At 48.7% G+C, this 15,730-nt stretch overlaps 1 protein-coding gene and 1 non-coding gene across 6 annotated transcripts in view; both read right to left on the bottom strand.

The window, feature by feature from the left end:
* UROS (uroporphyrinogen III synthase) overlaps window positions 1–15,730 on the bottom strand; it is a 36,925-nt gene that overhangs the window by 6,262 nt on the left and 14,933 nt on the right. For 4 of the 5 annotated variants that reach the window (XM_045439212.1, XM_045439210.1, XM_045439211.1 and 1 more), the window contains 2 exons: window positions 15,020–15,094; window positions 3,824–3,898 (listed from right to left, as the gene is read on the bottom strand). In XM_045439212.1, the coding sequence (XP_045295168.1) occupies window positions 3,824–3,898; window positions 15,020–15,094 (150 nt within the window). Of the gene's footprint in view, window positions 1–1,425; window positions 3,457–3,823; window positions 3,899–15,019; window positions 15,095–15,730 lie in introns of those variants that run through there. The other variant, XM_045439214.1, reaches the window with a different exon arrangement.
* On the bottom strand, window positions 14,222–14,328 carry LOC123577630. The gene has a single exon (XR_006701973.1). It is a non-coding gene; the product is annotated as a U6 spliceosomal RNA (small nuclear RNA).

A 15,730-nucleotide genomic window follows, 5' to 3' on the forward strand; every position in this document is an offset into this window, starting at 1 on the left:
GAACAAGGGAGATGGGAGCTTAGCATGTGTGTCCTAGAAGAGGACAGACGCCTGTCTTTTCTCACTGCACCACCAGGGCCTGGAGGGCCAGGCTGCACAGGCCCAGTCAGCCCAGCTGCCTTCATGAAAACCTGAGGCACCATTATCCAGGGAGGAAGACCACCACTGTCCTGGTTGAATCCTCTCCTGCTGCTGAGCGGAGATCTACCACAACTGTCCTTCCTGGGACCTAACCCCCTTCGAGCCAGCGGCAAAGAACTCATTCTTTTCGGGGGATAAGTTTATTGCCTGCAGGGTTTTAACACAAATAGGCCAACGCTAAATAGGTTAACGCCGAAGCTGTCTGATTTCGCAGAGGCGTGATGTGTTTCCTGGGACGATAAGGAGAGATGGGGCCCGGCAGGGGTCTCACCCGACACAGAAGACAACAGAATGGGGACTCACACGGCTCCGAGGCTGTCCATCCCTTTAACAGGAAGGAGGCCGGACTGCAGGGCTGTGGGGGCTGAGGACAGCAAGGATGCTGGAAATCCCAGGAGAGGGTTGTACGGTGGGATGGGGCGGGCGGGGACTCCGTAAGTAGTCGCTGTAGTGATTAAGGTAACAAGGCTGATTTTTTACAAACGCCATTTCACTGGAGGACACACGCATGACTATAAAGCTCAACAGTTGCCAGGTGACCAGGGATTTCAGCCTCCTAGGCGCTGCTGTGAGAAGCAGGCCGTGCGGGCAGATGCTCATGGTGCGGAACCCGGACAGGCTGATGGCGAGGGAAGGAAGAGCCAAGCAAGTCTGCGAGGCTGCGGGAGCCGTCTGCCTGCCAGCACCGAATCCAGAGGACATTTCAAATAACTGCGCTCCCCTCTGACTCAGACGGACCCTCTCTCCTGCAGAATGTTGCAACTGGCTTCCCCCTTTTACCATTTTAATTGCTGCTCTCGCTTCCATTAGAGGAGATACCCTGGGAGGGCAGAGTTTTCTATCATAACAGTGAGCTATCTGGGGTGCGTAGGTGGCTCAGTCGGTTAAGCGTCGGACCTGTGGTTTTGGCTCAGGGCGTGATCTCACGGTTCCTGGGTTCAAGCCCCACATCAGGGCTCTCCACTCTCAGGGTGGGATTCCCTGTGCCCCCCTCTCCCTGCCCCTTCCTCTCCATCTCTCAAAAAAAAAACACACACACACACACACACACACACACAACAGATGAAATGAGCTCATAGCTTTAAGTGCTCACAATGGTGTCTGTCACAGAGTAAAAGTGTCAGCTAAAGTAAGCAATAACTATGAACTGGCCTGTTCACTCTAAATACTGCAAGTAGATTCTTAGCTTTTCAAATCAAGCTTCAGATCTTACTGGGGAAGGAAATCATTAATGCCTTGGTAAAACCAAGGTTAAAGTATTAGCAGTCAAGAAGGATTCTTATGTGGTATTCTAATTGCGAATTAAAAATTTATTAGGACACACAGGCATGCCAGTAATGAATGAGAAGTCACAAAGGCTTTGCAAAGAGTGTGGAGCCGTGTCTGCTGAGATAAGGGCAGAGTAGGCTCCTATCTACCCTCACGCCGTGAGGCAGTTAATTGAAACACCAGTGTGATATCTCAGAAGTGACACGGATCCTTCCTGCCTTGTGTATGCAGAGCAAGGAACACCAGCTTGATGGCTTTGCACCTGATGATGAAGAATGACTCAATTTCCCTCCGTCTCTTTCCAGAACTAGTGCATCAGCTATGAGGACGGCCAGATCGTCTGCCCTGGGAGCAGGCGGCAGCCACCTGTTCCGTTAAGGAGTAATTGTCGTGCCACCCACAGAACCCATCATGAGTCTTCTTAACCAAGGCACTTGATTCCACGGGGAATGCCAAGAGCTACCGTTCACAGTGATTTCTACATGAAGACATTAGAAGGGCTCGGTTACCACTTAATGGTGACCATTATCCCCTGAAAACATCAGAAATAAAAAGCCTGGAGTTGGATCTTTCTGGAACATGTGCACCCACACTAAGAACGGCTGGGGGAAGAACCCAGTCGTGACATTCTTCTCGCCCCAGAAGAGGTGAGGCTCAGTGACCCTCGAAACAGTGCCATGGGCCTGAGGACCCCGAGGTGCCCGGGACCGTGCTCACCCTTGGACCCCCGGCATAATTCCCGCTGCTGTTTCAACACCTGGCTGGGCAGCGGTGGGCAGCGGCACGCCCATGCTGATGCTAAAGGGCTTCTCAGCCCCGACAGGCCGGCCGGCATTGGCCAAGCCCTCCCCTGCCTCACCCTCCACGTGCCCTCCCGTCAAGCTGGAACAGTCTGACAGCATTCGGCAAATGCCGCATGGGAACACCTGTGTGCCGGGCCCTTTGCGGGGCTGGGGGGCACCAGGGAGGAGGCGACACAGACCAGCGACCCTCACAAGGCCGGAGCGGGTTAAATGACAGAGGAGATACGAATGGCATGTGTACAGTGAGCGGGTGCCCGAAAGAGGGTCAGGGTCTTTGGGACAGTAATGTGTAGAAGGAGCACAGCCTATGGCAGCCCTGTCGTGAGGGGCTGTGCTTAACGGGAACTACACGAGGGACGGGACGTCCGCGGGCAGCACCGTCGGGGGAGGGGGGGACAAGCAGAGGTGGGAGGGTTGTGCAGGAGGCTGGACGGGACAACGTGCCGGGAGCAGCCATGGGACCGGCCACTAGAGTCGTGGGCCCTCGACTGTCGTGTCTGAGAGTCCCCGAGGCACCGCGGTTCGGGTGGCATGGTGGATCCCAGACCCGAGGCAGGAGGCCCGGAGGTGCTGCCCTGGGACAGGAACACAGTGCTGGGTGCCCGGTCCTCCTCCCCGGCCCAGGCCAGCACCTGCTTCGACCGGGCTTGGGCCCAAAGGGTCACTGGCTTAGGGTCACGCCCATTGTCCCCAGGGCTTTTGGGAGTGTCTGGGAAACACACTCCTTTAGTAAGAAGAGTGTTTCTCCAAACTTAGACCTCACCAAACTAAAGGGAAGAGCAGGGCTGGGGTGGCTGCGACCGGAGAGGAAGGGAGCACCCTCGGTCCTGCTGCCCTGCTCCCTGGCCCCCGGGGGGCCACCACGCTGGCATCTTGGACGTGTTGTCTCTGCGTACCTAATACGTCGTCGTGCTGGGCCCGTGACGTGGGGTGCTTATTCGACCCGCTTTTACCGATGGGGAGGGGGCGACAAGGGCGCAAGGGCAAGTGTCTGCAGCTGGGTTAGGCTGGGGGGTGGGGGAGATGGCGAGGAGGACTGCTCTGCGGGCACCCCTTAACCTTCCCGCCCCTCTCGCTCCAAGTTCCCCCGAAGCTTTACTTCCATGAAGGGTGAAGCCCTCACGGAAACGCAACATGTCTGCAACCAGCGACACCTACAAACGGCGGCCACACGCCGTCCGGGGACGTGCTCGTGGGGGTGGGGGCCGCTCTGAGGAGGGGAATTCAGAGAAGGAAGCAGCCCCTAGGAGAGAGGAGGAGACACAGACACAGGGATGGTGCCCAGCGGCACCTGCCCGCCTCCACTCCCTCCAAAATCACCACAGATGGTCTCCCTGTACTTGTCGCCAAACATTTTGTTTTGTGTAACGTTCACATTGTCCCGAGTCCTTTGGTGGAGGGGGCGGAGAGACTCGAATCTCAGACAAGCAGAGACACACATCGGGGCCAGGAGCCTGGGGTCCCAGGAGCGGCTTGCACACGGCACACCAACCCCCGTCACCACGGAGGATGCACAGGGGAGACGGGCCCTTCCCGGGGCGACGGTTGCGAGGCCAAGAAGCCAACGTAAATAAATGGCCTTCACTTGGGGGTGAGCTTTTTCTACTTACTGGAACAAATGTATTCTGCGAGCTTTTCTGCATTTCCACAGCTCTCTCCTTCTGTGTCCAGGCCGATTTTATTCACTGGAAAACAAACCAAGAAATGCACGTTTTCACATGGCTGTCGAAGACCTCTGTTCCCGTGTTGTTAATGTGCGAATACAAAGGCAGGTGCTTTACGAATCACAGAGAAAGTCTCTCCTGAAGGCTGGTACCAGAGGCCCACGGGCACTGTCAGAGGTGAGGGTGCTGGGTCCCGGCCCCACCTTTCCTGGACGTGTGACTTTGGGTCACGCCCCCATTCCTCTGCACCCCAATGAGCTCATCTACCAGACAAGACGCCAGCCACGAGGGACCCGCTTTAAGGAATCCAGGAGAGGGTGGGAGCAGACCGCGGCCACCTAAGGCCTTTCTCATCAGCCAGTAAGCAGGTGGTGAGCATTTGGGGTTTTTTACTTCTCACAGGGCAGAGACAGCCCTCCTGTTGTTAGGGAGACAAGGCCAGCCCCCATCCAGAAAGGTGTCTCGGGCTGACATGGCCAGACTGAAATGGAAGGGACGGCGGGAGAGGTTTCACAGTGACCCGCCGACGGGGACCCACGGCACCGCGAATGCGGGTCATCTGGGGTGAGGGGCATCCCAGCTGCTTTGAGAGACCGCTGTCACGAAGGGAGCAGAAGCAGACACCCAGGCTCCCCCCGCCCTTTGCCACGCGGGGAACACTGGCCACCGCGGAGGATGCTGATGTAGGAAGGGCCAAGGGCACAGCTCCGTCAGCTCCCACTACCCGTTCACAGGGTGTGGGCCTTCCCGGACATGGGTGCTGCGGGCTTTCCACTTAGGCCACAAACTGCAGCTTTAACGTAAGCACCGTCAGCTTTTAATTTACAGGTCATTTCAAGTGTCCTGAGTCCGGGGGACAAAAGTCACATGCAGCTGTGAACTCTGTTCAGGTAGAGCCCCTCTGAATGCTGCACGGCCAGCCCAGGCTGGGCCGCCTCCTCTGATTGAACCGGGGAGGTCTCGGTTCACCAAAAACCCTGAAAACCTCCCAGGAAGTGAACTGGGACATAAGTACTTAGTGTTGACATTCATACGCTTTCTTCCTGAGTTAACTAGACAAGAGGAACCAGACCCAGAACCTGGCCTCTCCCACTGCCGCCTGGCTGTGCGGAGCGAGGCCTGACGCATTTCGTCCCCGCACAACCCTGGGATGTCTGGTCCCGAGAGGAGGCAGCTGGGACCCTGAGCTGTCCAGCGCCTGTCCTCTCTGTCTCTGCGAGCACAGGGACTGGGCTGTGCGGCCTGCCTGCAGCCCACAGGGGCTCTCAGTAAAGATTGGGTGGGGAGGCGCCTGGGTGGCTCAGTCGGTTAAGTGTCCAACTCCCAATTTCGACTCAGGTCATGATCCCACGGTTCGTGGGTTCGTGAGATTGAGCCCCACATCAGCCTCTGTGCTGACAGTGTGGAACCTACTTGGAATTGTCTCTCTCCCTCTCTCTCTCTCTGCCTCTCCTGTGCTCTCTTTCCCTCTCTCAAAATAAACTTAAAAAAAAAAAAAAAAAAGAAGATTAGGGGAATGAATGTTTGCCAGAAGGTCTCAATCCCTGAGGCGGCAGGGCTGGCTCAGCTGTCAGGGGTACGAGCATTTCAGCCAGCACCCGGGCCAGGCAAGGCCACCTTCAAGGCCTCCCCAGGTGATAGGGACAGTGCAGCTGAAGCTTATTCACAGCGGGGGTGGAACAAGCCAGTTTGATCCCGGACAAACCTGCCATCATGTTGTTTACATTTAGGAGGTTGAGGCAAGGACTGCCACAGCGCATCCAGTCCGGGGGGGGGGGGGGGGGGGGGGGGTCTTGTAAACCGGGGGGTGAGCCCCCCTGCTGGCAGAGGCCTATGGCGAAAGGTACCGTGTGGTTATGTGAAGGTAAGACAATTCTTAGTGCGAAAGCACATCCGTAAGAGTCAGCAAATGGGCTTTGAAGACATTTTAACAAGGTTAGGGGTAAGAAGACCTCAGTATTCTCCCAGAATGAGTGGGAAAGCAGAGCAATGAAAAATACTAAAAAAAACAGATAGGGTTTAGAAGTGGAAGGACATCTGCGTGCTTAGGCCAGTGGGTCATGGTGGCTTTGGAAAACGCAGTCAGGGATTTGAACGATGTCTGTACCATTTGCTTTTCTTTTTTTTTTTACACATTTGTTTTTAAAGTTTATTTATTTATTTTGAGAGAGAGAGAGCATGAGTGGAGAAGAGGCAGAGACGGAGACAGAGAATCCCAAGCAGGCTCTGCACTGTTAGCAAAGAGCCCGATGCGGGGCTCAGTCCCACGAACCACGAGAATGTGACCTGGGCCGAGATCAAAAGTCAGATGCTTCATCAACTGGGCACCCCATCTGTACCACTTTCGAGGCGTGTGACTGGTAAATCACACCTCCTCTCTTAGGCTTGGTTTTTTTTTTGTTTTTTTTTAAAAAAAATTTTTTTTTAACGTTTTTATTTATTTTTGAGACAGAGAGAGACAGAGCATGAACGGGGGAGGGGCAGAGAGAGAGGGAGACACAGAATCGGAAACAGGCTCCAGGCTCTGAGCCATCAGCCCAGAGCCCGACGCGGGGCTCGAACTCACGGACCGCGAGATCGTGACCTGAGCTGAAGTCGGACACTCAACCGACTGAGCCACCCAGGCGCCCCTAGGCTTGGTTTTTTTAAGTCAGGAAAATGGGCTTAGTAAGACCTTCCTTGTGAAAAGACATACATAAAGTGCACAGCGCAGTGCCTGACGTGTGACGGGGACGCAGAAATGGCAGTAGGACTTACACGAGTAGGTGTAGACGGTAATTCATTCCGACGGTGCACATACACACCTCAGAGTGAAGTTACCTTACACAGCGTCTGTCCGAGTCCTGAGTTGTTCAGTGCTAAGCTGTGCTCCACGGAGGAATTGTTCCGGGTCGACAAGGCCAAGTAATGAGGGCCACTCAGTGGCTCCCAGGCACCAGACTGGCAGTCAGATGGGGGAGCTAGGGGACCCCACTTCTGGGCGGCCAGGGAGGCGGCTTCCCCCCAGGGAGGCCGGCTGAGCCGCAGGGGATCAGCCCGCAGCCAACCAACGCTGCTTTTTCGATACAAATGGAAATCTTATTAAAATAAGCAGAAACTTTCCAACCAAACTGACGTTCTCAGAGGTTTTATGCAGACCAACAACAGACTTACAAAATAGTCTCCATCTATTAGTAGTTAATAATATCTACAGGACTGTGAGTCGAGTCAGTATTTATGAAGAGACACAGACACGTTTCCCTGACGGACCTTGACTACTTGATGCTCACCGGACCCGGTTTCCATTTCCACTGTGAGACACATCCCTACCTTTCCGTCTCCTGCCCTGATCCACAGCTTCTGGGGGAGCCAGAGGGGCTCCTGTGAAAAGGCTCCCAGTCACCTCGGTGCTCACACCCCTGTGGCATCCCCTCCCCTTGGGTGTGGGCTGGACTGACTCCACTCAAACGAAAGGAAGGTGGCAGAAGGGAGATGGTGTCACTTGCAAGCCTGATTATGGAAAGACTGGCTTCTGGCTTGGATGCTCTCTTTCGCTGGCTCTCGGACTGTCTCACAGCAGGGCTGGGAGGTAGCCCTTTAGAGGGGACCACGTGACGGCTGGGCGGTGGGTCCACGTGCAGGGTCTTGGAAGCAGAGCCCCCGAGTCAAGCCTCGAGGTGTCTGCGGCCTGGTGACAGACACTGAGCCGGAGGGACCCAACTAAGCCATTCCCAGATTTCTGCCTCAAGGAAACTGTGAGCAATTAGATGCTTGTTGTTTCTAGCCACTACGTTTTGGGGCAATGGGTTACGCAGCAGATGATGACTAACACACGGGCCTGGATTCCTCCGGCTGTCAGTGTTTAACGTCCTCTAACTCTCCAGTCTCTTGGCTGAGCCTCAGGATCAACAGAAACGTCCAGGCGTTCAAGGAAGTCCTCTTCCCTGCACCTGCCAGAGGGAGCTCCTTGTGCACATCGTGTCTGCAAAGTGAACTAAGAAGGTTCCAAAGTTGGGTGATTGACTTCCATGTTAAGACCGATTGGTTTCTCCAACGAGATTTTTTTTCCCTTCTCTTTCAAAGTAATCTCTGCGCCCAGTGTGGGGCCCAACAGAGCCGGCCAGGGTCTCCTCTCCCAGGAGATTTTTTTTACAGCTGCGAAATTCGAATTACATCTCTCCTCTGGTCATAATGTTTCTAGCATTTAGAACGCGCCCTTTTCCTTCACAGCTGAATGAACAGGGAGCAGGCTGGGGCCAGCGGGTCCCCATCGGACCAGGCCCTGCCGCCTGGGCCACACGGGATGCTGGCGCACGCCTGCCAGCTCCGTCTCGGCTTTCTCTTCCCGTGTCGCCGCTTCCGCTGTGGGGTTTTCTTCTCACCTGACAGAACAGTGAGATGCAAAGCACGAGACCAGACTGAAGGCAGCACAAGAATCAAAATGGAACAATTTACAAACACACTGTCTTTGATGGTCGGAAATTGCCTCTATGATTTGCTTCCCTCTTCTACTTCAGAAAACAGCAAAAGAAGGTGCGAGCAAGGTCTTAACTGATTGGGGGGGGGGGGAGTGGGGGCGGTTTCCTTGGCAACCAAGGCCTGATTCCCCCTCTGCTGATCTGCAGGGCTCCCAGGCACAAGTCGCACTGTACTGAAAAGCTAAGCATCAGCTCTTAATTAGACAGGCAGCTCGCAGCTGGTGTCCGCCTTACGTCATTTTGTTCTCTGGAAAGAGGGCTTTTCATTTTTAAACTACTTTCACTCATGCCGCAACTTCCCCCAGTGTTTCAAAATTCATTTGGACAAACTGAACTGTTTTGCAACAAAGCGGTACATTGATTTACTCATAATTGCTAAGCATTGTTTAATGCTTTAAAAAAAAATTTTTTTTTAAACGTTTATTTATTATCGAGAGACAGAAAGACACAGAGCATGAGCAGGGGAGGGGCAGAGAGAGAGAGGGAGACGCAGAATCCGAAGCAGGCTCCAGGCTCTGAGCTGTCAGCACAGAGCCTGACACGGGGCTCGATCTCACAAACTGTGAGATCATGACCTCAGCTGAAGTTGGTCACTTAACCAACTGAGCCACCCAGGCACCCCTAATGCTTACTTTAAAAAAAGTTTTTTTAACGTCTATTTATTTTTGAGAGAGAGAGAGAGACAGAGAGAGAGGGAGACACAGAATCCGAAGTAGGCTCTAGGCTCCGAGCTGTCAGCACAGAGCCTAATGTGGGGCTCAAACTCTCGACAATGAAATCATGACCTGAGCCGAAGATATATGCTTAACCGACGGAGCCACCCGAGTGCCCCAAATGCTTAATTTTTATGTTCATTTGTAAGGTTGACTTTTAATGATTCACTGTTCACCTCTGTGCTTTAAAAATAACATATGGGGTACCTGTGCGGCTCAGTCATGATCTCAAGACTTGTGAGTTCGAGCCCTGCGTCGGGCTCCGTGCTGACAGCTCGCAGCCTGGAGCCGATTTCAGATTCTGTGTCTCCCTCTCTCTCTGCCCCTCCCCCACTCACACTCTGTGTCTCTCTCCTTCAAAAATAAACATTAAAAAAAATTTTTAAATAGCGATTTCAAGACTGTTTGGATAATGTTGAAAGTATTTTAAAAATGATAAAAACCATTGTAATACCACCATCTGGAGATAAATACCTTTAATGTTTGGCTATTTCCTTTCAGGTTTTGTTCTTACGGTAGTAAAAATACATAACGTAGAATTTACCATTTTAACCATTTGTAAGTGTATAACTCAGCGGCATTAAGTACATTCACAACCACCACCAGTATCCACTTACAGAACTTCTTCATCCTCCCAAATAGAAACTCTACACCAAGTTAAACAATAATTTCCTACTTCCCCTGACTCAGGCCTTGCAAACCTCTACTGTACCTTTGGTCTCTTTGAGTTTGACTGCTCTATGAGCCTCATATAAGTGGAATCATACGGCATCATTATCTTTTTGCATCTGGCTCATTTCACTTAGTGCAATGTTTTCAAGGTTCCTCCATATTGTAGCATATGTCAGAGTTTCCTTCCTTTTTTTAATGTTTATTTTTGAGAGAGAGAGAGAGAGAGAGAGAGTGAGCTCGAAAAAGGGAGGGACAGGAAGAGAGGGAGACAGAGGATCCAAAGCCACAGTGTGGGGCTCAAACTCATGAACCATGATCACAACCTGAGCCAATGCCAGACATTTAACCAACAGAACCACCCAGGCACCCTTCCTTGCTTTTTATGTCTGCATGATGTTCTGTGGCCTGCATATGCCACATTTTATCTCTCCATTTTTCTGTCAATGGATATTTGGGTTGTTTCCACCTTTTGCCTGTTGTGACTGATTTGGTTACGAACATTACATACTCCGGCAAGTATCTCCGTGAGGCCCTGCTCCTTTCAGGCTCCTTGGAGGATAGAGAGGACTCTCTGGTATAGTATAGTCCCTGCATTTTTTGATTAAAGTGAAATTATATCAGATATCTATCTGTATTGCCTCCTGCTTTTTCCTTAATGTTATATACTGTATCTTTCCTATGCTATAAAAATCCTTCAAAATCATTTGAAAATACCCCCTAGCCTCTCTGCTCCCCCCTCTCCTTTTGAACATTTCGGTCCGAAGGCCCTTAGGTGGGGCAGAGTAACGTGAGTGTCATTGTGGAGGAGTGACCGATGTGGGGTGTCAGAAACCCTGTGAGGGTGGGGCCAGGGGAGACTGATTCCTTATAGGGACACCGGTCAAATAGGTAAATGTATTAGGTTTTTCCCTGTCAGAGATGGGGGCCACAAATATAGAAGTGAAAGACCCAGAATAAGCCCTGTGGTGTCGGACTGTAATTGGAGGTGGTGGAATAAACTCATGGTTTCCAATGTAAATGAGTATATGTGAACATTGGGATGTGTGTGTGTGTAAAATTATGTATTCCCTGTCTCTGTGTGCTGAAAATGACTATGAGCAGTGAAGTCCAAGGGTGATGAATACACTGAGCCGCCACATGACGGCTTCTAAATAACCCTCTCCACTAACAGGAACCCTGGTTCTTAGGGAAAAATGCTTGATTTCAGGGCTGTGACAGGAAAGACAGAACATACCGGGAACATCTTTTTGCACCAGCCAAGGAGGAAGGATTCAAAGAATGATGGGACATGCCAAAAGGACACAGAAGTCACCTTAAAGGGGTTGCCAATGGCCACATCAGGGATAATGTGAGCAATAAAATAAATAGTAATGGGTTGTAATCTTTAAACGAGGAAACCACGAATCCATACTGATATAAATAAGTAATTGAATAAATTGAAAGTGTGATGACAATTAATCAGGGGCACCTGACCGGCTCAATAGGTACAACATGTGACTCTTCATCTTGGAGTTGTGAGCCCAAGCCCCACATTGGGTGGAGAGACTACTCAAGAAAAAAAGAAAGAAAGAATGCATTATCATATATTCTCGAACTAGCTCCCCACAAAGCACTTATTAATTTCAAGGGGAAAAACAGTAGCTTCACAGTGGAGAAGCCTCACATCACCTAAATCAAGGGATGACAAAGGACATTCCCAGTAAGAGAGCAAATCGGAATGATGGGTAAGCGTCAAGGAGAAAACCAGCATTGCTTGTGATATTCCTGCCAGACATATATAACCTGAATGAATGTAATGATGCGAAAAATATCAGACAAACCTGAATTGGGGGACCGTCTACAAAACAAACGGTCTGTACTCTGAAAGTGTCAAGGTCACAAAGCCAAAGACAGATGGAGGCATTGTTTCAACCTGCAGGAAACTAACAAGACCTGATGAGATGTAAGACGTGATTTGGAACTTAACCCTTCAGCTATGAGAGAGGTTAGTGAGAATTAGGAGGTACCAATATATGTGTGTTAATTTCTTAAATTTGATGGTTGTGCTATACAGAAATGTCTCTGTGGGGAATCTACACTCAAATATTTGCAGGTGATGGGGGCATCATGTTGGCAACTTACTCTCCAGGAGTCCAGGAAAGACTGAGTTCTTTGTATTGTTAAGTTTTCTGTAAATCTCCTTCCAAATAAAAAGTATGTAAAAGAAGAAGCTACATAATCATCACATAGATGATTACTGTTTCCCTTTTGGGGGCTTTCCTTTTTTCATGACTATAACTAATGCTATGATACAGTCTCATATAAAAACCACTTCAAGGGTACCTGGGTGGCTCAGTCGGTTGAGCATCCGACTTTGGCTCAGGTCATGATCTCACAGCTCATGTGTTCGAGCTCCGCGTTGGTTTCTGTGCTGACAGCTCGGAGCCTGGAGCCTGCTTCAGATTTTGTGTCTCCCTCTCTCTCTGCCCCTCCCACACTCATGCTCTGTCTCTCTCTCTGTCAAAAATAAACATTAAAAAAATAATAATAAAAATAAAAACACTTAATTTTTATTTTGGATTATTACCTTTGTCTAGATTTATCAGAAAAGGGATTAGTGGGCCAAAGGGTACAAACCTTGTAATAGAGCTTTTAAAATTTTTTCTTATTTTTTAAAGATTTTATTTTATGGGTGGGGGAATGGGCTAAATGGGTGATGGGCATTAAACTTGCTGGGATGAGCACTGGGTGTTATATGTAAGTGATAAATCACTAAATTCTATTCCTGAAATCATTATTGCGTCGTATGTTAAGTAACTTGGGTTTAAATTAAAAAAAAGAAATTTAGTTAAATTGAAAAAAAAAAGAATTTCAATATGGGGACAAACCCAATGCAGAACGCTGTGTGAGTTTATAGGGTCCTGCCCTGAACCCACTACATAAGCCTAGTCAGAGTTTTCTGGAGCCAGGGTACCATGTCTCTTAAGCCGATAACTTAGGCACCAATGAAAAATTCAAAATTTCCATTGTAATAGAACTTAAGAACTACATTGAATAAATATTTAATAACTGGAAAAAAAAGATTTTACTTCATTTTTTTTAAGTAAGCTCTATGCCCAACATGGGGCTTGAACTTACAACTCTGAGATCAAGAGTCCCATGCTCTACCTACTGAGCCAGCCAGGTGCCAATGTAATAGAGCTTTTGATACATACTGATCAAGTATTTCTGAAAACATATGAACCAGTTCTTAATGCTACTTAGCAATATTTGAATATATTTGTTTCACTGTACCCTTACCAGCGGCATTCTATACTTAACTAGTTATTTGTAAATTTAATAAGCAAAAAATCGTATTTTGAACTATAGTGTTTTTTTTTTTAATATATGAAATTTATTGTCAAATTGGTTTCCATACAACACCCAGTGCTCATCCCAAAAGGTGCCCTCCTCAATACCCATCACCCACCCTCCTCTCCCTCCCACCCCCCATCAACCCTCAGTTTGTTCTCAGTTTTTAAGAGTCTCTTATGCTTTGGCTCTCTCCCACTCTAACCTCTTTTTTTTTTTTTTTTCCTTCCCCTCCCCCATGGGTTTCTGTAGTTTCTCAGGATCCACATAAGAGTGAAACCATATGGTATCTGTCTTTCTCTGTATGGCTTATTTCACTTAGCATCACACTCTCCAGTTCCATCCACGTTGCTACAAAGGGCCATATTTCGTTCTTTCTCGTTGCCCTGTAGTACTCCATTGTATACATAAACCACAATTTCTTTATCCATTCATCAGTTGATGGACATTTAGGCTCTTTCCATAATTTGGCTATTGTTGAGAGTGCTGCTATAAACATTGGGGTACAAGTGCCCCTATGCATCAGTACTCCTGTATCCCTTGGATAAATTCCTAGCAGTGCTATTGCTGGGTCATAGGGTAGGTCTATTTTTAATTTTCTGAGGAACCTCCACACTGCTTTCCAGAGCGGCTGCACCAATTTGCATTCCCACCAACAGTGCAAGAGGGTTCCCGTTTCTCCACATCCTCTCCAGCATCTCTAGTCTCCTGATTTGTTCATTTTGGCCACTCTGACTGGCATGAGGTGATATCTGAGTGTGGTTTTGATTTGTATTTCCCTGATGAGGAGCGACGTTGAGCATCTTTTCATGTGCCTGTTGGCCATCCGGATGTCTTCTTTAGAGAAGTGTCTATTCATGTTTTCTGCCCATTTCTTCACTGGGTTATTTGTTTTTCGGGTGTGGAGTTTGGTGAGCTCTTTATAGATTTTGGATACTAGCCCTTTGTCCGATATGTCATTTGCAAATATCTTTTCCCATTCTGTTGGTTGCCTTTTAGTTTTGTTGGTTGTTTCCTTTGCTGTGCAGAAGCTTTTTATCTTCATAAGGTCCCAGTAATTCACTTTTGCTTTTAATTCCCTTGCCTTTGGGGATGTGTCGAGTAAGAGATTGCTACAGCTGAGGTCAGAGAGGTCTTTTCCTGCTTTCTCCTCTAAGGTTTTGATGGTTTCCAAAAATATGGAACGCTTCACGAATTTGTGTGTCATCCTTGCGCAGGGGCCATGCCAATCTTCTCTGTATCGTTCCAATTTTAGTATATGTGCTGCCGAAGCGAGCACATCTTTTTTTTTTTTTTTTTTTTAAATAAGGCTAAGGCATTGCGGAATGAAAAACCCTTGGTTTTCTCTCCTATGCTCTCCGCTATTACCATAGTCATGCTTTGGTACTCTGGTTAGCGAATGTGGGTTGGGTTGGATCATTTGCTCACAGAACTCAGGCAAATGGTTTGCTAACTATTGCCTACTTATTACAAAGGATATTTCAAAGGACACAAATGGAAGAGATGCGCAGAGCAAGGGGGGCGGGTGCAGAGTGCTTCCACACCCCCTCCAGGTGCACCACCCTCCCAGCACCTGTCGGGGCACCATCCTTTTGGGTTTTATGAAGGTTTCATTACACAGGCACGATGAATTATATCACTGGTCGCTGATGATTAACTCAACCTCCAGCCCCACTCTCTTCCTTGGAGGTGGGGGAGACAGGAGATCACCCTCTCTAATCCCAAGGTTGGTTCCCCTGGCAACCAGCGCCCCCATCCTTTGCAGTTTTCCAAAAGGCACCTCATTAATATAAACTCAGGTGTAACTGAAAGAGGTCTGTTATGAATAACTTCATCTTTCTTATCACTTAGCAAATACCAAGGGTTAAAACCTCCTAAAGGAGCTTTGTGCCAGGTACTGGGACAAAGACCAACACATACATAATATCGCAATAATTCTGTGGTGTTTTACCTTTACCTGGATTGCTTACCTAGAGAAGAGGTAGCACTTCCGACCACGTACACTGACTTAGCATTCCACTTTTCTTTCAGAGAGTGTTTCCAGACTGTAAAACATGGAATGATACGTGAGCTGCAGATATCATGGTGGCCATTTGCACCGTTGCCCGAGGCTGCCTGTTCATCCTAAGACGCTTGTGAACAAGGCAAACTATTAATGACCAAATATAAAGAGAAGCGTCTCAAACTAAAATTCCATTTTTATTCTGTTCGTATTCAGCAGGCAAATTTTTAAAAATCACCTTGGTAAATGTTTCAGTATGCCTTGAGTAAAATATTAACTCGTTTCCACAGTTGGCACTAGAAGCATTTTTAGTGTGTACCAGAGAACAAATATGACTTGAAGAATTGATTTGAAGGGTGACATTAAAAATTTAAAATCTAGGGGTGCCTGGGTAGCTGGGTAGGTTGGGTGTCTGACTCTTGATTTTGGCTCAGGTCATGATCCCAGGGTCGTGGGATGCTCTCTTTCCCTCCTTCTCCTCCCTTACTCACAGATTCTCTCTCTTTATCTCTCTCTAATAAAAAAATTTTTTAATGTAAAAATCTAGACTTACAGTTAATAAAAAAAATTTTTTTTAGTCACATCTCCACCCAACTTGGGGCTCAAACTCATGACCTTGAGATCAAGAGTCACATGCTCTTCTGAATGAACCAGCCCCTAAAAATTTAGACTTTTAAAG

The sequence above is a fragment of the Leopardus geoffroyi genome, chromosome D2 (assembly GCF_018350155.1).
Source record: "Leopardus geoffroyi isolate Oge1 chromosome D2, O.geoffroyi_Oge1_pat1.0, whole genome shotgun sequence".
Classification (NCBI taxonomy): Eukaryota; Metazoa; Chordata; class Mammalia; order Carnivora; family Felidae; genus Leopardus; species Leopardus geoffroyi.